The sequence below is a fragment of the Salvia hispanica genome, chromosome 1 (assembly GCF_029641045.1).
Source record: "Salvia hispanica isolate PSC_SH4W2 chromosome 1, Shi_PSC_v1, whole genome shotgun sequence".
Classification (NCBI taxonomy): domain Eukaryota; kingdom Viridiplantae; phylum Streptophyta; class Magnoliopsida; order Lamiales; family Lamiaceae; genus Salvia; species Salvia hispanica.
This window is the reverse complement of record NC_142692.1, coordinates 30,799,810-30,824,861: the sequence shown is the minus strand read 5'-3', so window position 1 is coordinate 30,824,861 and position 25,052 is coordinate 30,799,810. Positions and strand designations below refer to the sequence as shown.

General features: G+C 35.9%; 2 protein-coding genes across 5 annotated transcripts; one reads left to right on the top strand and one right to left on the bottom strand.

Annotated features, from left to right (window-relative positions):
- The first annotated feature begins 13,951 nt into the window (after positions 1 to 13,951).
- On the top strand, positions 13,952 to 14,752 carry LOC148933606 (uncharacterized). Its single transcript, XM_089060738.1, has 2 exons — positions 13,952 to 14,478; positions 14,644 to 14,752. The coding sequence occupies exons 1-2, from the start codon at positions 13,952 to 13,954 to the stop codon at positions 14,750 to 14,752; spliced, it is 636 nt and encodes a 211-aa protein (XP_088916864.1).
- A 1,454-nt stretch (positions 14,753 to 16,206) lies between these two features.
- On the bottom strand, positions 16,207 to 19,510 carry LOC125185352 (ent-kaurenoic acid oxidase 1-like). 4 transcript variants are annotated; one of them, XM_048081877.2, is made up of 7 exons: positions 18,769 to 19,510; positions 17,610 to 18,087; positions 17,269 to 17,532; positions 17,026 to 17,194; positions 16,845 to 16,951; positions 16,647 to 16,768; positions 16,207 to 16,572 (listed from the first exon to the last, which is right to left on the bottom strand). In XM_048081877.2, the coding sequence occupies exons 1-7, from the start codon at positions 18,996 to 18,998 to the stop codon at positions 16,467 to 16,469; spliced, it is 1,476 nt and encodes a 491-aa protein (XP_047937834.1). In that variant the 5' UTR covers positions 18,999 to 19,510; the 3' UTR covers positions 16,207 to 16,466. The 4 variants fall into 4 exon arrangements, with proteins under 4 accessions (XP_047937834.1, XP_088919237.1, XP_088919238.1 ...); XM_089063111.1 differs by lacking the exon at positions 18,769 to 19,510 and adding an exon at positions 18,675 to 18,748; XM_089063112.1 differs by lacking the exon at positions 18,769 to 19,510 and adding an exon at positions 18,369 to 18,493.
- Positions 19,511 to 25,052: the final 5,542 nt, after the last annotated feature.

Here is a 25,052-nt window from a genome sequence, read left to right as displayed (position 1 = left end):
TTTGTTTTGGTATATTTCACGGAGTAGAATAAAATATCACGGAGCAAAATAAAAATAAGAATTCTCCAAATCTTGAGTCACAAGAGGAGTGTATTTGCCTTCTTAAATAAGGTATGGATTTTTGAATATTAACTAAAATAAGGTAAGGCAAGATCTCTTGAGGTATGGAAAGATTTGGTAGAATATTTAAATTCTAGGTATGGAAGGAAATCAAATAAGGGATTAACTAAAATAAAATAACTCTTTCCTTCCCACAATAGGTGATTTTCGAAAATCACCTAGGCAACAAGGGGCTCGATTTTTCCTCTTTAAAAATAAGGGAATAATTGGGTCTTGGATTTAATTTGGATAAATATCCCAAGAATTAAATTAAATCCGGAAAAATAGAATTCTTTCTCCAAAAAATAAGGGGGGGGGTCGAAAATCATGAAAATTAAGCGGCTAGCATTTATGGAAATTATCCCTAATATTCTCACTCACCCTTAGACAATTAATTTACCACATAATCTCATAATTTAATAAATCACATGATACATCATAAAATCAATAAGTTTGACTTTTCAAACTTTCAACGCAAACCCTAGACTCAACTCGGCCATAGCATCACGTGAAATAAATGCATTCTCGACTCCACGTCATCAATAATAAATTCTAGGGCTCTAAAATTAGGGTTCTAAATTCCGAGATGTTACACTTCTTAGTTTTCCAATGATATTTCGATAAAATAAAAATAAAACAACACAAATGAAGCACCCTAAGAAATTTCAGTGCAAAATCTTTTTCAATCTTGTAATGAATTCATATTTTTTTATAGCAACAAGTAAAAGAAAGATGGAAAGACGAATAAATTTTTTTCTGAAATTCGTAAGATCATCGTCGTGACTATTGAAATTCTAATCCAATAGCAAATTATATATTCTATGATTTTAATTAACATCGTAATAGGTGATCTATATGTATAATAATAAATAAATAAATAAATAAATAAAATTTATGAGTCTTTAATTTATTTGAATCGGGGTAATATATAATAGCTAAAAGTATTTTGGATTAATAGATAGTACTCTTACAAATTCTTAGTAGTGCTGAGTAAATATTTCGCTCTTAATTACTAAAATTTGATTGACATAATGTATAATGCCAAATGGAGTAAAATTTAAGATTCAAGTTAAAAAAAAATCTCGAAAACTCTTCAAAATGCCTATTTTGAATTTTTGATAAAATAGAAATATATCCATGCATGCCCCTAACTAAAATGAAACGATTTTTTTTATCATATCGAGAACACAGCAAAATAGCAAGTCCCAAATTAATTAGTTTCTGAAAGAAAATCGAGTTGCTGTTTGAGTTTATTTACTACTACTTCTTGATCTTGAAATTGATAGTAAAGCATCCACAAATTAAACCCATATAGATAGGGGGAAACAGATGATCATTTATGAATAAGGGATTCTAGTCATAGCATAGCATCAACAAAATGGCAAAGTAATGAGTATGAGAAACAGTTTGTACTACTTTTTGACAATATTGAGGCGCAATCGGAACTCACCGGCGACGCGAGACCCAAAGCCTTGAACTGAATCCCCGGTGCTGACTCGGTTTGCACGCGCCACCTCCGCCCATCCGTTGAAAATTGTTTTCTTGTTTCTCTTTAATTCCAATGCATAATCAACTTCATTTCCATTTCCAACTGGCGTCCCAACCATTAGAGCACCATCATTTTCCGCCTATTTCTCTCTCTGCGTCAGTTAGAAACGCCATCAACTTGTCTCTGTGCTTTCCGGTGATCCTCAACTGACTGCCGCTGCACGTAGCTTCTGAATCTGTAAGCGTCTTTACGAATAACAAATCTTGCGCTGGAATTGGGGCTTCTTCTTCTGGATTAGGGTCTGCAGCTTCTTCTTGAATTGGGGTTTCTTCTTCTTCTTGATTAGGGCTTCTTCTCGCTAACTTTCTTTCTCTTGAATTTGAAGCCTCCTCTTTATTCCTTCTCTTGCTCATCTTCCAAGTCTTTCTTCAATAAACAATGCTCTAGCTAGCTAAGAGATTAATTTGGTGTGTAATCAATCAAGCTGTTGCTGAATGTAGTAGTATACCCATTTTGAAGATTAACCTTCATATATATATATATATATATATATATAGAGGAGTGATCAATGTTTAACTAATGTTAAGTGTATAACTAGAGAACAAATCTCAGCCACATATCTTACTACTTAAAATTAATCTTATGGCTTAACTATTTTTACATATTTTAATTAAAAAGTAATTAACAAGGGCATTTTTGGAAACCATATTCTATGGAAGATTCACGCTAATTCCAGATCTTGCTGCAAGAAAATCATCCAGATTTTCGGCGACGCCGTCCTTCGCTCCGCCACCGATCCTTGCAAATGTTCCACCAGGTTGCACACACTTGCTGCGCGCTGCACAGCTTCTCCTCCGCCCCCAACCTCTTGAGAATGTTGCCGGTCACATCTGCAGGCAGCTCGATCCACGGCGGCGGGGATGAATCGGCCGTCGCCGGAATTTCACATATAGTGCTCATACTTCGACCTGCAAGTAACCGCACAGCTCGATTCTCAAATTATCGATGGAAATGAGGGAAAAACTTGCTCGATTTCACAGTAAAAGTAAAATTAGGGCTCAAAATTAGGATTACACTGCAAATAACCGCGATTTTCAGATTATCGGTGGAAATGAGGGGAAAACTTGCTCGATTTTGCAGTGAAAGTAAAATCAGGGCTCATGTTCAACAATCACATCTCGCAAAATATTCATCTCAAGAGTTAATTTCCTCATCTTAATTGTTGATTTCATGAACTGCTATATCAATTTTCTCGCAAGAGCTGATTTATCCATCGTCAATTGTTAATTTCACGATCTGTTATATCAATTTTCATCGCAGAGCTAATTTCTCCAACGCTAATAGTCGATTTCATGATATGCTAATTCAGCATTCCATCGCAAGAGTTGATTTTTCTATCTCATGAATTTGTTTTTCAATATAAGCATGGATGACAGATACTTCACTCTAACCATAGAATACTTCACTCTAAGCAAGTTTTACTTCACTGAAATGGAAAAACAAAGCACTTTAAGCATGAATGAACACTTCACTCTAACCATGGAACACTTCACTCTAACCATGATATACTTCACTCTAAGCAAGTTTTACTTCACTGAAATGAAAAAACAAAGCACTTTAAGCATGAATGACAAACACTTCACTCTAACACTGGAATACTTCACTCTAACCATGTTTTACTTCACTGAAATGGAAAAAACAAAGCACTACAAGCATAGATCACAGACACTTCACTCTAACACTGGAATACTTCACTCTAACCATGTTTTACTTCACTGAAATGGAAAAACAAAGCACTGCAAGCATAGATCACAGACACTTCACTCTAACACTGGAATACTTCACTCTAACCATGTTTTACTTCACTGAAATGGAAAAACAAAGCACTGCAAGCATAGATCACAGACACTTCACTCTAACACTGGAATACTTCACTCTAACCATGTTTTACTTCACTGAAATGGAAAAACAAAGCACTGCAAGCATAGATCACAGACACTTCACTCTAACACTGGAATACTTCACTCTAACCATGTTTTACTTCAATGAAATGGAAAAACAAAGCACTGCAAGCATAGATCACAGACACTTCACTCTAACACTGGAATACTTCACTCTAACCATGTTTTACTTCACTGAAATGGAAAAACAAAGCACTACAAGCATAGATCACAGACACTTCACTCTAACACTGGAATACTTCACTATAACCATGTTTTACTTCACTGAAATGGAAAAACAAAGTACTACAAGCATAGATCACAGACACTTCACTCTAACACTGTTTTACTTCAAACCAATGAAAAAACAGAGCACAATAAGCATAGATCACAAACACTTCACTCTAATAATGTAATAATTCACTAAATGAAAAACAGAGCATGTAGTTGTTACTCACGATCAGAGTCTACGGTTGTTGTTTTTCTTTTTTTCTGTCGATCAAAACCTACACAAAACATAGAAGTAGTTAACTGTAGTAATTAACTGTAAGCTAACATCTATTCTGTTCAATTTGGATTCCATAATAAACTACTGCATATCTCACTTATTAAACACTCTCGGCGTTAGAATTTGCAGAATTCTCAAAACTAAATCTAAATAAAAATGAGAAATCTAAATCAGTAACTAGTAGAACAACTTACATTTTGAAAAATCTTTCTCATTTGGATTCATTGTTCGACTATGGATGGAGGCGACGGCGATTGCAGCGACGATGGATGGAAGCGATGGCGATGGTGGATGGAAGCGACGGCGACGATGGATGGAGGCGACGGGAAGAGCAGTGATGGTGGGAGATGAATTCTGCAATTTAGTGAAATGTCTATTACACCCCCCACCTTGTATAGTGAAGTAAATCTGTGATAGAGTGAATTGATTTCTCCTTCAAATTCGAAAATCTCATGTGTTAAAACTAGCCCTTAATTTTCTTGATCTTGTGGCTGTGATTTGTTTTCTAGTTATATACTTAAGGGGCACTTTCCCCATATCACTACTCTATATATATATATAGAAAGGGATAATAGGAGAAAAGCGTGACGGGAAAATGAGCTTATGATTAACTACTTTTATTTTCTTTTTTCTTTATAAGTAATTGTATATTAATGCAGTTACATTATTAATTAAGGTTTGGAGTTTTTACAACAATTCGGCAACTCGCCTACATTTGATATCCTATCACTCTATCAGTACTATTCCCACCATTTTTTTAAAATACCAACTATTTATATTTTGAATCATTCCTTAAAAATAGAAATTTTAGAATCTTTCCATTTTTAGACATGGATCTCACAATGCACTAACTCTATAATATCTACCTTTTCTCTTCAATTATTAATAATAATTATATCAAGCGTTACTCCATCCATCCATTATTAGGAATCTCAATTTTTTTTTAATCATGGGTTTTAAGAAAACTATACTCAGCATTACTCCATCCGAAATCTTAGTTTTTTTTTGTCATAAATTTTGAAAAATGTTAAAAAAAAAATGAGTGAAATGAAGTTAGTGAAATATGAACACTTATATAGTATTAGTCTAAATGAAATGTGAGTGAAATATAATAGTGGGATGTTGACTCATTTATAGTGAAAAACTAAAATAGAAAAGCGGTATTATGATTCTGTGAGATTGTGTGAAGTCAGCGAAGAGAGACAGGCGAGCCCCATTGGCATCACCGTGCCCAAGTACTTCAAAAAAAAAAATCCATATGTTCCATAGTAGTGGAGGTATTTATTTTCAGTACGAAGATTAAGAAAAAATGTGTTAAGTGAGTTAAGTAAAGTAAGGATAAAGTAGGAAAAGAAAAATGTGGTGAGATGAAGAGAGAATAAAGTAAGAGAAAGTAGAGTAAGTGAGAAAAAATGTGTTGACTTTTACTAAAAAGTGAAATGACTCTATTGCTATTAACGTACCAAAATGACATAATGACTCCACTACTATTGAACGGCGGGAATAATGTTTACCGAGCGCCAAAGTAATACGTTACTCCCTTTGTTCCTTGTTAATAGAGACATTTTTTTTTGGCATGGGGTTTAAGAATAGTGTGTTAAATAGATGGGGTATAAAGTAAGAGAGTGAGGAGAGAATAAAGTAAGTGGGAGGATTACTTTGTGCCAAAAATAAAAATGACTCAATTATATTGGAACTTTTCAAAATAGAAAAATGACTCAATTAACATTAAAAGAAGCGAGAAATTGGCAAATTGCCTTAACTTTTGAAGTCTCGTCTAATAGAGTTGTTTCTTCTTTTCTAATGATATTTTGACGAAAAAAATCAACAAAAATGAATCTCCCTAAGAAATTTCGGTGCGTAATCCTTTTTGATCTTGTATCAATATTGATATATTTCTTGTAGCAACGAGTAAGAGAAAGATGGAAACAAGAATAATTTTGTTAAAATTTGTAAGATTATGATCGCTGAGTTCTAATCCAGTAGCAAATTAGACTAATATAGTATACAATAGGATGGTTGTAGCATCCTAATAGGTCTATATGTATAATAAAGATAAACAAAAATATTTATGAGTCTTTGTTTAAATCGGGGTAATATATATACCTTTATTAAATGTTCAATTTTTTTCCTTCGTCTGCTAATAAATATCTTATACTATTATTTTTATCATTTTTGGCAAGTAATTTCCACATTCTACTAATCCACTCTACTCACATTTTATTATAAAATCAATATAAAAAAATAAGACCTACTTGTTACTAACTTTTTCTATCACTTTCTTTTTACACAGTTAAACAATTTTTTAAAACTCGAACTACTAAAAATAAGATATTTATTGGCGGAGGGATGAAGTAATAGATAGAAATATTTTGGATTAATAAATTGTCCTTTACATTACAATTTTTTTATAAATTCTTAATAGTGCTGACGGCCGAGTAAATATATCGCTCGTACTAAAATTTGATTTACGTAATTTATAATGCCAAATAAAATTAAAGATTCAAAAAACAAAAGAAAAAATCTCGAAGATTTTTTGTTATAAACTTTTTTGATAAAATGGAAGTGTTGATATAAAACTAAAAAAAAAAGTACAGTAAAATGTCCAAATGAACATATCTATGCATGTCCATAATTAATTAAAATTAAACACACTTAATTTGTTTATCAATTCTAGAACACAGCAAAATAGTTTCTGAATGAAAACTTGAGTTTATTTACTAATATCCTTGTATGATCTTGAAATTGATAAGAGATTGTTGTTATACCATCAACAAATTGAGATTCTTCAAACGGATGAATTTGAGAAACATAATTAAGATGAATCATAATATTGAGGTGCAAACGGATGCCAATGCCCTGAACTGAATCCCCCTTCTTTCCTTCGTTTGCGCTGGAGACGCTAATTAACGAGATATAAATTCAAATTACTTAAGTACTATATTATCATATCACCGAATTTATCACTTCCGTTGCATCTCGAATTTATCACAAAATAAATCGTCTTGCTAATTTCTCCCAAATCTGCATCTTAATTTAATTATTCATTTATTTTCTCATCAATAAAACTTCCTATTTCCATATTACGTTTTATAGTATCATGCATCTTCTTTTGCCTCAAGATTATATTTGATTATGTTTTTCACCCGTCAAATTGAATACTATAATTTTAGACGTTCTTGGAGTATATTCTTTTGTAAATTTTACTTTCTTTTAGGTTTATATATGTTCTATTCTACCAGAAAATAAAAAGTATTTTGAAAAATCTTCAAGGATTATATGTTCTTTTGCTTCTTAATTATTAAATTTAATTTGGTATCTTCAAACTTTATGATTGAATTTTAAAAGATAGAAGAAAGATTCATAATCTATCAATATACATGTTGAATAGGGGAGTGTTATATTGTTAACTCATAATTTAATTGCTAACTACAACTAAATAATAGTCATTAGATATTCAAATTAAGGGCTTAGATCATTAATCCCTAAATGTCAATACGATCAACGAAAAACGTCAATCAGGCCATAGGATTAATTCCAAAAAATATCAATAGGGGTATTAATGTCAATTAACTATACATGTTTAGTTATAACTAACTTTTAAAAGAAATCCCAAAACTTTAAATTCATATAATATATATCAAATTAAAGATAATTTCATAAGGATTCCAACGATATCATACATGCATATGTTCCGACGTCAAAATTTGAAAAAAAATTCAAAAATTTTTAATTTTTTCGTACAAATAGAAATGTCTACATACTATATAAAATATGTCAATACAATACATGTAGAATGTCAATATAAGCAATGGGTTAACATTCTTAAAGCATTGTGTTGACATTCTCAAAGCATTGTGTTGATATTTTCGGAACACTATATTGATATTTTCATCCAAAACCCTAATTTGAAGTTTTTTTTTATCTTTTTCGATTTAATTAATAAAAACGAAAATTACACGTGGCAAATTGTAGACCACATGTTTTCTAAAATCCTATAGCCTTAAATTAGTTGTAGTTAGCAATTAAATGATGAGTTAGCAATTGATCACTTCCCATGTTGAATATTGCTTACAAATGGAGTACAATATTTGACTTTTGTCAAATATTTCCAATCACACATCGGTGGGGAGATAAAACTTGGTGTGTGTGTGGGTGGGGGTTTAAGTTGCCTATAAAAGGAACTCCACCCCCAACCCCCACCCATTTGTTAGGTACCTCAAATATTGTATTCCTTCTCCATTTAAATATAAACGGGCTCTGCAGAAGGTGCTCGAAAACGTAGACAATTTGGCTGAACTCTAATATCCATTATATTATTTAAAGTAATTGTTCTCATTTTATCTTACTTTATCAATTACACATTAAATTATAATAACATTTAATATAGCTACAAGATTGATATTAAATTAATAAGAGCACAAACGTACGTTACGTACTAGGCATTATATGCACTCTAAAAAGCTAAAATTTTAAATAGCCAAATAAATGAATAATATTACTCAATTAAAGGGACCTTAAATGAATTGTTTCTAATATACTCTTATAATTATCAATACAGAATGAATAAAAACTTGTGACAGACTAAAATGCAAAAAATTGTAAGTTTGCTTTAAAATTGTACAAAAGAATAATTCTTGAAGATTAATAGAACATTATAAAGCTAGCTAAAAGAAAGTAAAATTAAACCCTCAGAAATCAGAATGTATCGAAGAACGTGTAATTGTAAATATTGAAAACCACAATGAATTAATGATGAAATAGATTAGGGAAAAGAAAACATATATGGAAATAGGAAGTTTTGATTAATGAGAAAAGGAAATGAATAAATTTAGTTAGTGATAAATTGGAGACGCAAACGGAGGTGATGAGCGGCGTCGCGGGAGGCAAAACCCTGAACTGAATCCCCAACCTTGGGTTTGTATTTGTCGGTGATGTTACTCCATTGGTGTTGGAGAGTCATATAGTAATCAATTCGCAAAATCAATGTGTATTCATCTGTGGTCGCAACGCTGAGACCCTCTTTCTCTCTCGCCTTGTTGACCTCATCTTCCCTCAAAGCCTGCAATACCCTCCGTCTATCCTCTCCTCCTTTGATCAACATCCGCCACTGCGTAGTATCCTTTTCTGTCAGCACCTTTTCGAACAACAATTCTTCTGGATTTGGAGCTGCTTCTTCTTCTTCTTCTTCTTCTTCTTCTTTAGGGCTGCGGTTGAGGTCTTGTTGAATTTTCAGCCTCTTTGGTGAATCTGAATCTTCTTCTTCTTGTTGTTTAGGGCTGAAGTTGAGGTCTTGTTGAATCTTGAGCCTCTTTGGTGAATCTTGATTAGGGCTTCTTGACTTTCTTTTTAAATTCTGATCATCATCATCTTCGCCTTGATCAACCCCCATTGCCATCACTTGTTTTCCCTTGCTCATCTTCCAATTCTTGCTTCAGTAATCAGATTAATTGAATTGGTGTGTTTGTGATTGAAGAGAGTTTATTTGAATAAAGAGCGCGACTGCAAATATAAAGCTACGGAGAGTGGAAATATAACTGCCATTTAATAAAAAATGGGATCAGAAACAATCTTCAACAATCTTGATTAGGGCTTCTCTTTTTTGACTTCAATGCTCTTAACCCAATACTACTAAACTCACAAATTCTAACTTACTTGAATCGTAATTTTTTCATATTGTCCCAAGATAGTTTAATAATCTTTTTCTTTTCTAACTTAAAAACTTCAATCCCTTTTTACTGTATTCTCTCGGATATTATTCTCTATTTAGTTTAATTGCTGAATATTAACTTTCTAAATTTCTTGCCAAAAATATCCGATAACTAATTTGGGATGGAGGGAGCATAATTTATTGTACTTCCACTGCTTCTATTTTATCTCATCTCAAACTAAGTACACCATTTTCTATTTTAATTAAGAATTAGGAGATATTTAATTAAAATTAATATATTAGTGTTAATTAAGTGTTCCTTTATTAAGTCACTACACGCCTAAAATACCAATTTAATTACATTAAAAAATTAATCTTAAATTTACGGCCTAAAATAAAAAGTGCAAGTAACGTGGAATGGAGGGAGTATTAGTGTTTGACGGTCTAGATCGAATTTCACGCATTTCATTACTCAATGACCTAAATCTTCAACAAGTTTGCAAGTGCAAGTGTTTGAATGGTCTGGATCTAATTTCACGCATTTCATTACTCAATTATCAAATCTCCATTGTGGGAGCATTTTCGTCTTCCTTCCCAAACATGGTTCCATTTGAATTCATTAATTCATTTATTTAGAATTCATCATTAGACATTGTGCATCCACTATATACGAAACCCTAACAAAAAATCGCTGGGTGAATTTTGAGGGTGAATTTCTAGGCGATCACCCCTTCAATTTCATCACCTAGCTCTGATTGGTAAAAAATTTTATTGTTGTGTATTTTTGCATTCTGTAAGAATTTGCATTTATTCGTAGTATTTCACATGTGAGTCTTTATTTGAATTGGGGTAATATGGAGTAGCTAGAAATAAAATCTGGTTAGGAATAAATTAAAACTGTTTTGGATTAATAAATAAAACTGATTTGGATTAATAAATTGTCCTTTACATCACAATATTTTTCAAATTCTTAATAGACTAAAATTTGATTAACATAAAGTATAAAGCTAAATAGAATTCAAGATGGAAGAAACAAAAGAAAAAATGTTGAAGATTCTTTAAAATGCATTTGTTGATCAAATTAAAAAAAGAGTAAAATACAAAGGTATATCCATGCATGTCCCTTTGAAATTGACAAGAGATTGTTCATATAGCATCAACAAATTGAGGTTGAGATGATGATTTTGGGACTAGTTTTTGATAATATTGAGGTGCAATCGGAACTCACCGGCGGCGCCGCGATACCCAAAGCCTTGAACTGAATCGCCGGTGTTGACTTGGTTTGCACGCACCACCTCTCCCCATCCGTTGAAATATACCATTTTCTTGCTTTTCTTTAATTCCAATATATATTCAACTCCATTTCCATCTCCATATGTCGTCGGAATCAGCAGACCAACACCAATTCCTTCCGCCAAATTTCTCTCGTGATCCGCCAGAAACGCCACCAACGTTTCTCTGTGCGCTCCGGTGATGGACAACTGGTCGCGCGTAGCATCTGTAGCTGAAACCTTCTTCTCGAATAACAAACCTTGCGCTGGAATTGGGGCTGCTGGATTAGGGTTTGCTGCAATTGGAATTGGGGCTTCTCGAATTCGATTGTCGCGGTTTCTTTTTCTGATAATATTGATGTTCAATCGGAACTTGCCGTTGGCGCGGTACCCAAACCCCTGAACTGAATCCCCAGTGTGGAATTGGCTCGCACGCGCCACCGGCCCCCATCGGTTGAAATATGTCATCGAATTTCTCTTTAATTCCAATTCATATTCAACATCTGCATTTGCGATTCTGGTCGCAACCGTGAGACCTCCATCTCCCGCCAGTAATTCTCTCTCTGCATCAGTTAGAAACGCCATCAGCGTTGCTTTGTGCGCTCCGGTGATCTTCAACTGGTTGGCCGTAGCTTCTGAAAATGTAAGCTTCTTTTCGAATAACAAAGCTTGCTCTGCTGGAATAATAGGGTTTGCTTCTTGATTGGGGTTTCTTCTCGCTGACTTTCTTCCTCTTGAATTTGAAGCCTCCTCTTTATTCCTTCTCTTGCTCATCTTCCACTTCTTTCTTCAATAAACAATGCTAAAGAGATTAATTTGGTGTGTAATCAATCAATCTGTTGCTGAATCTGAATGAAAGTATACCCAATTTGAAGATTAAACTTCATATATAGAGAAACGGATAAAAGCTGAAGAGCGCCACGGGGAAACGGAAAATGCTCACTCCCAACTTCTTTTCTTTTCTTTCTTATTTTCTACAAAATTAAAAATAATTAGTTTTTCTAATGACTATTACTCACATTCTTTTTAAAAGCTTAATTTATTTTAAGTTCGTCCAGCTTTTGGATTCAACAAAGTCTAAAAATCTCTCAATTCTGTTACCATGAATGTCATCAAATAAAAACTCTAAATATTGTACAAACTCAAAACTATGATCTGAACCATTGAAAAATATCAACAGATCACAAAAAAGCATCAACTGAAAAATGTCAACAAAATTTCAACATTAGTCAATGGTTGATGTTGTGTTGATATTGTGTTGATACTGTATTGACATTAAAATCTTGAAATTTTACACTATGTTGATATTGTATTGAAAATGTGTTGAAGCTGTGTTGAAGAGTTTTAAATTTAAGAATTTTAAGTTTGTACAATATATAAGTTTGCATGTTATCACTAGCCTCTGTTACCATAAGCTTACCACTAGTCGATCATGCATTATTAATCATCTCTCAAAGTCCCGTAAAATAAAACATGATACATCTATTAGATAAAATAATCTAAAGAAAATTATAGTCAATTACTCCCAAATTCTAGAATTCTAAAAGATTTAGCTACTCAAACAAATAAAATAGAACAATTGCAAGAGAAAGCATAATCACTAAAGAAAGCCAGTTTTTATTATACTCTCTCTGTCCCACAAAAGATGTCATACTTGTGGGACGACACAGGAATTTAAGAAATTTTATTTTGTGTGTTAAATAAAGAGAGAAAATATAATATTTATATTCATGTGAGAGAGAACTTTTTTCAAAAATGGAAATGTGACATCTTTTGTGGGACAAATTAAAAAGGAAAGTGTGACATATTTTGTGGGACAGAGGGAGTATTTCATACTGGAGTATTTCATACTGTATTGGATTAAATTAAAATATCCCAAGATATTTGGCGGATTCAGGGATATCGTGGGGTTGGGTCATGTCGGGTCGACGATAAATATTTCAAATAATTATTTTTTATAAGAATATACTTTAATTTAAATATTTTTTAGCGTATTTATATCCTAAAAACGACATACTCTTTCTCCGTCCGCAAAATATTGTCCATAATTGACTCGTTGGTTTTAAGAAATGTGAAGAATAATGATTGAAATGCGTTAGTGGAATGTGAGTTACACATTTATAAATTAATTAGTTTTATAATAGTGAGTGTAATGCGTTCGTAGAATATGTGGGCTCCATTTACCAAATATGGAAAAAGCAAAATGGACAACACATCGACGGACCGAAATGGTAAAAGTGGACAATATTTCACAAACGGAAGGAGTATAATTTTTCCATAATTAATGCCTAGATTTTGAAATTTTAAAATAATTCAAATAAGAATAATAAGGTAAAAAGCTGAAGTATAAAAGTAAAATTAGAACAAATTAAGAAATAATTATTTATATTACAATTATTAGGGCATCCATAATGGGGCGGACGATAGTACGCCCGACGCATCGGGCGGACTGTCGTCCGCCACTGTAGCATAGCGGACGATGGGTTATCCATCGTCCGCGGACGATAGGGCTTCTAGCTGCTATTGTCTGCGCTTTCGTCCATCCCACTATGAGCGACGCGGACGAAAGCGCGGACGATAGCACGCGTTTTTGTTTTTTTTTTAATTCATCAAACACTATATATATACCTCACATTTTTCATTCTATTTCACTCTTCCACTCTTCAAATTCTATCTATTTCTCATTCTCTCCATTTCACTAAATAGAATGAATCCCGGAGATTACCCAAGTCCGGATAGTCCGATGTTCGGTGGTGGTGCACGGTGGCCGGGTAAAGAACCCAATGAATACCGGCCCTTCGACTCCAACACCCAGTACGATCCTTATCGAGTAGCACGGATTCGTACGGGCTGTCAGACATGGAGTCTTCTCCCACGCGCGCACACGCCCCACCCCACGGCCGCTCCTCCTCCGCCGCCACCGCTGCCTCGGGATCCGCCACCAAAAAGAAGCGGACTAAGGCAAGAGCCCAGAAATGCCGCTTCCGGTGAACAATGAAGAGTTCGCCCCCGGGGAGGACGAACTACAATCCGAATGAATCCATCGTCCTGACGAGGTGTTGGATTGATATTTCCGAGGACCCGGTGTTCGCCAACAACCAGAAGCAAATCGCGCACTGGAGCGCATCGCGGATAAATACAACGAGGGCAAGCCGTCGGCCGCCTACAAGCGCCAGAGGAAGCAGCTCCGCAAGCACTGATCCTATTAAGAAGCAGGTCAATTTGTTCTCGGCGGAGTACGAGAAGTGTGAGAGGGAGCAGGGAAGCGGCAAGAGTACGGCGGATGTGCGCGATAAGGCAATCGCGATGTACACTTCATTGTACGGCGATTTCAAGCACTACTTGTCCTGGCACATCTTGAAAGAGAAGCGGAAGTTCCAAGGAGGAATTCTGCCCCTATCCTCTGCGGCGAAGAGGGCGAAGCACACCTTCGCCGGTGATTATACGAGCAGTGACAGCGGTGCGACTCCAATGGACCTCAACCATCCGTTGTACGAGAATGAGAGTTCCGGCACACCGATGTCCTCCCGGCGTCCCTCTGGCGTCAAGGCTGCCAAGAGCAAGGGCAATGCGAAGGCGACATCCTCACAGGCTCCTCAGCCGGCCCCGGCCCCGAGCGCGACCACGGCCCCGACTTCGGCTGCGGGACATGCTTACACGGAGTTGGTGGCCTCCGTCGACTATAGGACGTTGTTGGACACGCACAACGCCCTTAGGCAGACGAACGACCCAGCTCAAGTCGAATACCTCAAGGAGATGATTGAGCGCCTCCGCTGCAAGTTGGGAATGCTCTAGACTAGCCTTTGTATCTGTAGTGCACTTGTTTTTTATTTCTCCTTTGTAATTTTTTTTAATTAAGTAAATGTAGGATTTGCCTGGTATTTTTTATTTATTTTGTTTGACATATTTACAAACATAAAAATTAAATACAAAATAGAAGTATAAAAACTATAGGGCGGACTTTAGAGCGTCCCACTGTAGGCAGCGGCGGATGTAGGTGGGGTCGCGTGGGGTCGGCCGACCCCACCGCCGGCCCCGGCGATCCATCGTAAAATACCCACCAGCAGCCTCCGACCCCACGGCATCCAAACCCCTGCCCGGTCGCATACTCTCCGCCGCTGGTTCTTCTGATTTTCGCCGCTTATTTCTAAGCTGTAAAATTTCTGCTCCGGCTTATTATTTGATTTCTTTTAATATAATTTGGTGGGGGTGGGTTAAGAAATGGGCCTTTTTACTTGACTTGATTTTACAGTCCATGGATGTACCCTATTTTTAAAAAAAATGTCAGCATTTGTTCCATTATTTCAATTCCGAACTAAGTTAATGCAATTACGAAAAATCAAATTTTAACAATTAATATTACTATCATTATTTTCTCAAATTTTAAATATCATAAATTCGTCTATTTGTCCTAATTTAAATAGATATGATAATTGTCTTTTATCTTTCTTTTTTTATTTTATAGATTTAAGTGATTTGTTTTAAAAAATTTAATGTATTGATTGTGTGATTGTGTTATTTCACTTTTCGGTTAATGGAAAAAAAATATAAAAAAGCTTGAATTTCTACTGGTTCTTTTAATGTTGAATAAGAACCACAATAATTGGAAAATCATGTGATATTTGATAACAATCCTGAATTACTAAAGTCTATTAATAGTATTGATGTGAACATTTGAGATTGTATTTATAAAAGTTTACGAAATAATTTTGAATCGTTTCAAAATATGGATACTCATAGAAAGACAACTACCTCGCACAAAATAGATATTGATATGTATATTTTATATATTTTTTAAGCAAAATAATTATTTAATATTATATTTATTGTCTAGTTCAATTCGACCCCACGATTATGAATTTCTGGATCCGTCATTGACTGTAGGTGGAAGGGTAGGAGGATAAAATGCTGATGTGGCGGAGCATAGTGCGCCCTATAGGACAGACCTTAGTACGCCCCATTATGGATGCCCAGCATGATTTTATTTTGCATAAGTTGGTAAGTATATTTAAATTAATACTAGAATTTGTAAGATGTGAATATATGATTGCTGGACTAAGGACTTGTAAGAATCAATATAAATAAAGAAAGAAAATTTCGAAGCCCGTTTCTAAAATTAGAAATAATTCAAGATATGTCAGTCTTTTAATCTACTATATTAAATTGTGGAGCAGGGCATGTATCAATTTTTCTTCTGGAGTATGGCATGTAGTAACATTTTTTCTTGATGCCATGTAATTTCCAGAAGATGCGAAAACCAATTTTTCCGAACATAGATAGTTTGAAAACATGTTATACACATTAAATTCTGCAGCAGCATACAACTTTGAAAGCAGAGCAAATTACAAATGCAAAGTGATGAAAATAACAAGTGCTATATTACTAGTATATCTTAATAACTATCCTCATTTCTTGATGGTAGAGTAGTCTTTGTACATAAAATGGAGCTGAAAACAGAGCCAAAAAAACTCTCCAATCCATTGGAAGTAGAAATGGAAGTGAATATTGACTATTTCTGATGAGCAGAGCGTCTGGTAATTGTTCCTAGACAGTTATCCTTAGGCCTGTTATGTGGTAGGTACATCAATGGACTCCCGGGATTATGGCGTTCCAGCCTGCAAAGAATCGAAATGAACTCAATATTTGCCCAAGAAGATAATAAAAGAGAGATATCTATATGATTACTAACTGGTAATTCAAAAGAAAATGGTGGAGAAAGATGGAGATTTCAATCTTGGCTAGATCATTTCCGGGGCAAAGCCTGCTTCCTCCACCGAAAGGAAGGAAATTCCCGGCCTTCGGTGTGAATCCCTGTAATACAAAATGAGATGATTCATTACAGTTGTTATAGAATGGAGAGAGGTTAGGAGAAGGGATGGATGCTCACATCCCATCTTGAAGGATCAAACTTGGTAGGATCAGGATATGTCTCCGGGTCGAAATGAACTCCTCTAAACCACACCAACACCTTCCACCCCTTTGGAATTGTGTACCCTTTAACAGACATTAACCTTTATGTTTCATTGGACTAATGTGAATGAGTCAGTGATAATGATGATCATACATACCACACACGCGAACGTCCTTCTTTGCCTCTCTGAACACGGTCAGTGAGAATGTCACCACACGTAGTGTTTCATCGATCACCTTGTCAAGATAAACCATTTCACGTATTTCTTTAAGCGTTACCCCTTTCTGATCGGGTCCCCTCTTCTTCACTATCTCTTCTTGCTCTGCCTGATCCAGTTAACCATATATGTCACATTTCATTGGTCATTTGTTCTATCAAAACATATATAATACTGATATACCTGAGCTCGTTTGAGAACATCCGGATGGTTCTGCAGGAAGAGAGTTGCCCACATGGTGATATGTCCAGACGACTCATGGCCCGCGTTGAGATACATAACTAGAACATCGATGATCTCCTCATCTCTCAATCTCCGCCCTTTGTCATCTTGAGCATCCATCAGCGCGTCCATCATGTCCTTCTTCGCCCTCACAGGGTTCTTCGTCCTCCACTCCCTTCGTGCTGTCACTATAGACTGGAGAACGGCCACCAGCCTCTTACGCGCCTGGAAGGTCAACAGCCAATTCAAGAAAAAAAACTAACAACTCTTCTATTAAAGAGTGGGGATAGTAGAAAACAGACCTTGAGAGCAGAGTGGTAGGCAAATCCAGGTATGTTGATTGCCATTGCTCGAACGCCATAGTTGAGGATGGTGTACTCCCTCTCCATCAACTCCATCACCTGCTCGCTCTCCGAGCTCAGGAATATATACATGATTATTCTAAATGTGAGCTTTCTGAGCTCAGTCAAGAACTCGATCTTCCCCATCCCGGCCCATTTTTCTAAGGCGACCACCACATTGTCTTCGATGTATCTAATGTACAAGGACAACACCTCGTGTCCGTTCACAGGGGCAGATGTTAACTTGCGCAGCCACCTGTGTTCTTCATCAAAAATCGCCACAAATGAGTGTTTTCCAATAAGGTGCATCGTTGAAGAGGGCCATCCGGGCTTGAAGGCCTCATCATCAGTTAAAACTTTCCGGCATCCTTCTGCTGTGGTCACAATTATGCTAGGATTACCAAACATGTGAGCTTTGTACATTCCAGAATTCCCATATCTGCAAAAGCCACACACATACACTTGTTTAATATCATCAAAATTCATCCACTATTAGCTTAGATTTTGAGGCAGAGTTCATGATTCATCAACAAAGAACAAACAGTTTTCTTAGCACAGTTCATAATCCTGCATCCCCAATGAAGATTTGCCACATTCCAGATTGCATTAAAAGAAAGTCCCAATTAGTTAAAATTTCACTTCTACTTTTCTTGTTTCACACAAGAAAAGGATCTTGGGAACTAATTATGAGAGAAAAGGGTCTATACAAGAAAAGCATACTGTTCATAAATCTTCAAGGAGATTACAAAACAAATATATGGCCTAAATGTTGAAATATCACATCAAACACAAGGCTGAAAGAGACTATTTTCACTCTTTAAAGATTCCCATAAACAAAAAAACAGCATAAATCATGTCCTATGTGGGATAAAACAGTATCTTTTGGATTAATATAATCTAACCACAGAGAATCAAAGAGGCCAGCAATCCTTTAAGGTTAATTATATTGGATTTTACTACTGTCATAAAAATATGAGCCCACAAAAAGGTGAAATAATTAACACTTTTCCCCTTTACCATACATACCTACTCACTTTTGCAGGTTTTTTAATAATCACAATCCGAAGATAAGCTTAAACATGGGCAACTCATTAGTAGTACGAGAGAGAGAGAGGGAGACCTGTCAGCAATGTTGGAGATGAAAGAATCAGGTCGGCTGCACTTGAAAGCTCTAAGGAAGGACCACATGTTGCCAATGAAAGGCCAGCCAAGATCACCTGGTGGGAGTTCATACCTTCTCTCTCCTAACTCCCTCTCATAATACCACTCATTCACACTCCTCAACACCCACTTCACAATCAAGAAAACCACCACACAACACAGCCCCACTACCAATAACCCCCACCCCATCTCAACAAGCAATCCTCTCCAAGATCAAATTTTTATCCAATCAAATAGTGACGTGGCAGTGAGAAAACGAAAGGGGGTTTGAGATGCAGAGGCAGGGGAACTCAGACATCCATGCTGATGAGTCCCTTTCAAGAATGGTGATGTGGTGCAATATATACTGGGAGGATTTGGATGCAGTGAAAATACAAAATAGGTGGGATTGGAAGGTAGTGAAGAAAAGATACGTGAGCAAGTGTGACAGGGTCAAAAAAATATGAAAGATAGGGAGGAGAGAGAAGAGGTGCCGGCCTAAATCTAGAGGGTTTGTCTTGTTGTAGAGAGCAGGGATTCTGTGGTGCGAGAGGAGGGAATGGGCTTTGTTGGCAAAGTGTCTTTTTCGAGAGATCAAACAAGATAAGGTGGCAAAGCAACATATTTGATTTTGAGTGTGAATATTTGATTGCGAGTTCAAAAGCTGCTGGTTGTTCCACTCACTTCAAATCTAAGGGGCCATCAACACAAGAAAGAAATGGTGTGTGTTACCGGTTTAAGAGTCTGTTTCTGATATTCGAATGTAATCATTCTTTGTAGTAATTCTTGTGCAAGTGTCAAACACCCATTGGAGTGTGATGAAATTTCCTGTGAAGTTGGTCTATTGAAATGATTTCTCTTTTCTTATTTTTTCCAAAATTTTGACTTCTTATACCAACTACTGGGAACCACTTTTTACTAAATTCAGTACGCTGGGCTTGTGCGATTCACAACTCATACTCCTCCGCTCCTCTTTTCCCAATTAAGTTATGTCAAAAATAAATTTGTACGATTAATAAAAATTTGTAGAGAAAATAATAAAGTAAAAAAGATAAAGAGATAATAAAATAGATGATGGAAGAAAGTAAACTTGATTTTTTTTTTTGTTTTTTATTAAAAAAAACGAAATGACTCGACTTAGTTGGGACGTCCCAAGGAATACGACAACTCAGTGGGGGATGGATGGAGTAGATTTTACTGTACTGGTTTTAATACAAATTGTTAAAATTTGTTAAAATTAGAGGAAAAAAAAATGAAAATGGTATTAATGGATTATGGAGTCTACTTTCTAAAATAATAATTTAGTCTCTCTTCCTCCATTAAGTGTCACAATTTTTCATTTTAATGTCTCATACTAATTGTCCCACTTCATATTTTTACTATTTTTGATAGTGGAGCCTATATACCGCTAATATATTTTCAAATATATTCTATTATAAAACTAATATTATATAAAATTAGGACCTACATATTATGAGACAAAGAGAATACTACTATTTTTAAAATTGATCAAAATGAAAATAGTTTCTATTTTTAAGTGGCGGATGTGCACCCAATTTGGAATGCTAAAGGAGCCAAAAGAGAAAAGGTGAATGTTATTAACCTCTATATCCCACTCAAGATGTCCACTTTTTTTAGTGGTACAAGCTTTTTGGAGGAATTGTTAGATAGAGTAAGAGCACTCCCAATGGTCCGGCTAAAAACTCCTTTATTTCTCCCTAACTCCTGCCACATCAGCGCCACATCAGCACCAAATTTATCCCCAGTTTTTAGCCAACTTTTAGCCAACTGCTCCAATGGTTTCTCCCTTATTTCTCCCTAACTCAACATTTCATTTTTACATCATTACTAATTTAATTGCTTTATTTTTGTATATAATAAAGCTAGCTAATTTATAAGACAAGACAAATAATAGTAATAAAGTTCGTTGTATTAAACACGAGTAAAAAATTACAACGACGAAAAAAAAAATAGTACAGGAACGGAAAAAAAATTCAAAGTAAAAAAATTCAAGGGCGGTGGGCGCGGTTTCTATTTGCCCACAATTCTTCGATCATATCGTGTTGTAGTGCTCGATGGGCCTCCTTTTGGTGTATGTCCATGAACGCCTTGAACCGTTCATGTTCGTTGTACGGTACACCCCGGCGGGCGGACTCGGACTCGGTTGAGACACCGTGACTCGATGATGCAACACTGGTGTCGTTGGTGACGTTGAGGACGCCTTCGTGTTCATCCTCGATGATCATGTTATGCATGATGATGCACGCATACATGATGTCGGCAATAAACCCCTGGTAGTAAAAGCGCGTCGGGCCCTTTACCAGTGCAAATCGTGCTTGGAGCACCCCAAACGCCCTCTCCACATCCTTGCGCGCAGACTCTTGTGCTCGGGCAAAATACTTTCTACTATCTCCGATTGGGCATCTGATCGTCTTCAAAAACACGGGCCATTGCGGATAGATGTCGTCAGCCAGGTAGTACCCCATGTTATGCACATTGCCATTGGCCGTGAATTCGATGGAGGGGCCTAACCCGTTGATCCGCTCGTTGAAAAGGGGCGACGAATTGAGAACATTTAGGTCGTTGTTCGACCCGGCTATACCAAAATAAGCATGCCAAATCCAAAGCCGTTGGTCGGCAACGGCTTCAAGAATGATGGTGGGATGCGTACCTTTGTAGCCGGTAGTGAACTGGCCTCGCCACGCGGTTGGGCAGTTCTTCCACTGCCAGTGCATACAGTCGATGCTGCCGAGCATCCCCGGAAAGCCGTGGGTCCTCCAGTGCCAATCCAGCAGAAACTGGCAGTCAGCTGCGTCCGGCGAGCGAAGGTAGTGCCCCCCAAATATCTCTCGCACGCCCTGACAAAAATTCTTCAGACACTCGTTGCCAGTCGTCTCGCCGCATTGCAGATACTCATCGAACATGTCGGCGGACCCTCCATATGCCAATTGTCGGATGGCAACAGTGCATTTCTGCAGGGGCGATAGACCGAGCTTCCCTGTGGCGTCTCGCTGGAGCTGGAACTCGGGGTAACGCACGAACAACGCATTAACAATGCGCAGGAAGAGGGAGCGGCGCATTCTGAATCGGCGACGAAATACATCTGCCGGATAACGTGGTTCCTCAGCAAAATAATCGGCGAACAGCCGATCGTGCCCACCAGCGTGGTCGCGGTGGATGTATCGGCGCCGCCTGCGGATTGGCCGTTGGGGTGGCTGCTGCATTCGAGCAAGCTCGCTTTGTATGAAACTGGAGATATAGTTGTTGACTGGGTTGTTGGCGAAACCCGCGACATCCCATCCGGTGGGAGCGGGAGGTACCTCCTCTTCGGAAGAAGAATGAGATATCTCCTCGTCGGACCGAGAATGAGAAGATGATTCAGAATTCATTAAATATAGATGGAGAGAGAGAAAATAAATGAAGAGAGAAAATGGATGAGGATGGGGAGAGAATGAAGAGAAGGTGTGTATTTATAGGGGGGGAAATTTATATAAAAAAAAAAAAAAAAACTATTTTTATCGTCGGATTATCGCCCACAGTGGTCGGCGATAATCCGGCGAATAATTATCGCCGAATTCTCCCAAACGCCCGGCGATAATCCGGCGATAGTCGGCGATTTTTCACCGGATTTTCCCCGACCCATTGGGAGTGCTCTAAGTAGAGATAAAAAATGTAATTGGCATTATAATGAGTAGAGGAGTAAAGGGGGGGAGAGATTTACTTCCAAATATAAAAAGTGAACATTTTAAAAAAGACAAAGAGGACGGAGGAAATACTACACATCTTATGTATCATTATCTCTTTATACGTTTAGTTTGATATTAATATCATAAAATTATTGCTTGTATTTGTATTTGAATTTAAGTTCAAATTTATTTAGGAGTATCTTATTTCATTGAGAGAGTCTCATGAACGAGTCTCCGGTTAAGAGAGAAAAAGCCAAATAAAATCATGGAATGGTAAAGTAAAATGAACCCGAGAAATACAGATTATTAAAGGAGTCGGTTTCAGTGGAAGAAAATTATTTGTACAGTACTCTTTTCTAACCTTTGACTGTGTAGAAAATGACTTGTCATAAACACCAGTCTCTGTTCGACCTTGTTTTTTCACTTTATAAAGTAGGATCATAAAACCACTTGGAAGTTGGAACAATATTGTACTAGTATATGAATAAAACTTTAAATTGATTACTTTAGACCTTTTCAATACAGAATTTTAGACCTTTCAATATAGTAGAGTATTTCATAAAACTACTTAGTCATTTTGGTTTATCCATTAAAAACCTTTTCAATTTAATTTTTAGTAACTATACTTCATTATAACTCATTTAATTATAACTTCCAATGATATTATACGTCATTGTAACTTCAAATTTATTGTTATTAATTGAGGGTATATATGTGCCCACAACAATTATAAATAACATAACAGAATGAGAGTGAAACATTTTTTTTCCAGATATTCAATCAGATCAATCATTTTCAAACTAAAAAAATGTGAACCCTTATTCTACGTTATAAATTAAATTCTTGTCTAGTCTACCTTATAATCAAAATTCTATTCTAATCTAATTGGATAACTATTTCGTGAACGAAGAAAGTGTATAGCATATGGAGTAATACTTAAGAGTGATCTATTGATTAAGATTCCATTCTTCATGGCCACAAAAAAAAAATTATTGTTTTTTGCAAATATTTCAGGTTCATCTACTCTGACATAAAAAACTATGCAAACGTAATAATGCAATTGAAAAATACTATGCAAAAATAGTCAATATACTCGATACAATCGATGTGTTACATAAAGCTGTGACATGAATTGATTTTGGTAATTAAGTAGGTAACTTATCATTATCAAATCAAATGAAGATCCCCTAAGATTGCTTGGATACTAATAGTAGTAGTATTAGATTTTTAAAAAAAAATCATTGTAAATTAAATTTACAGTGCGGGACATGGAATTTTCAGGCTTCGTCTTGGCGATTGGATTGTGAAACTGAAGATTTAGTTTGCCAAAAACTATATAATGGGTAATTTTGAAGATATTGGTTAAATTTGTTAGCCGTTATCTTCGCCAAAAAATATAATTATGGAGTTGTTGATATCCATGAATTGATTTGGGTCATGTCTGAAAAATATTACTAGTATCTAATGCAACCCCACATTTGCTAATCTTTTTCCGGACAGATAACACTCTTATTATGATTTTCCTCTCTTTTTTTTTCCTTTATATCTGATGGTTCTTGTTTGGCCACAAATGTAGCAACTCACCAACACAATATCCTTGCCCCTTTTTAAACATATTACTTGCAAAAACTCTATTCACCATAATAATTTGTTATTTGTGAATTATATTTTCACTCCTCGTAAAATAAAATAAAACCTCATTTTCCATCGTCCGTTCTATCGATTCTGCTACTTCCAAAATTGTGAACAAAATGTTGTAAATATTGACATAATTCCTGAAGAATTGTGTGCGTGTGAACGTTCTTATGAGTGGCCATTTTGAGGTAAAGAGCACTACAACAAAATTAATGAAGCCAACACTTCCTATTTTAGGTCTTCTCAATCCCTTTCACACTAGTCTTAGTTTTGTAACTTTTGTTAATGGCAGACAACAATATGAATGTCAATATTGTTTCATATTGATTATGCAAAATATATTGCAGAATGTGAAATTAGAAAGTGGTGAAAATAGGCATGGTTAAATTAGAAACCTTGGTGCAATTAGAATCGTACAATTTAAAATTGGTCAGCACAGAATAATATAGTATGCTACTCACTCCATTGTAATTTGTAATAAATAATTTGAGATGCAGAATCAATATTAATAAAGTGAGAGTGAGTTTGTAGGATCAAAGACGCCAACACAACATTCTTGAATTCAGACACACAATGTGATCAAGTTGATACTTCACAAAAACTTTTGTTAGAATGAAACATGACAAAATTTTGCCGAGAGCATCAAATCAGTAGCTAGTCCAAAAACGAAATGCAAATCCCACAAAATATATATGCAATTATTGGTTGGGAGAGGCAGCAGCATCAAATTTAATGCACCATAACAAGCATTATTGAATAGATACAGACAAGATTATTGGAGTTGTAAAGTGAAAGAGAATCAACTCTATTTCCCAATATACACAACCAGACAACAACATACGAAATGGGCACCATTTCACTAAGTTTCTCGATTTATTTAATACTACTACAACATATCTATATGTCTAATGTAAGTAGTGGAGTATGAGTTAATTAGTAGTTA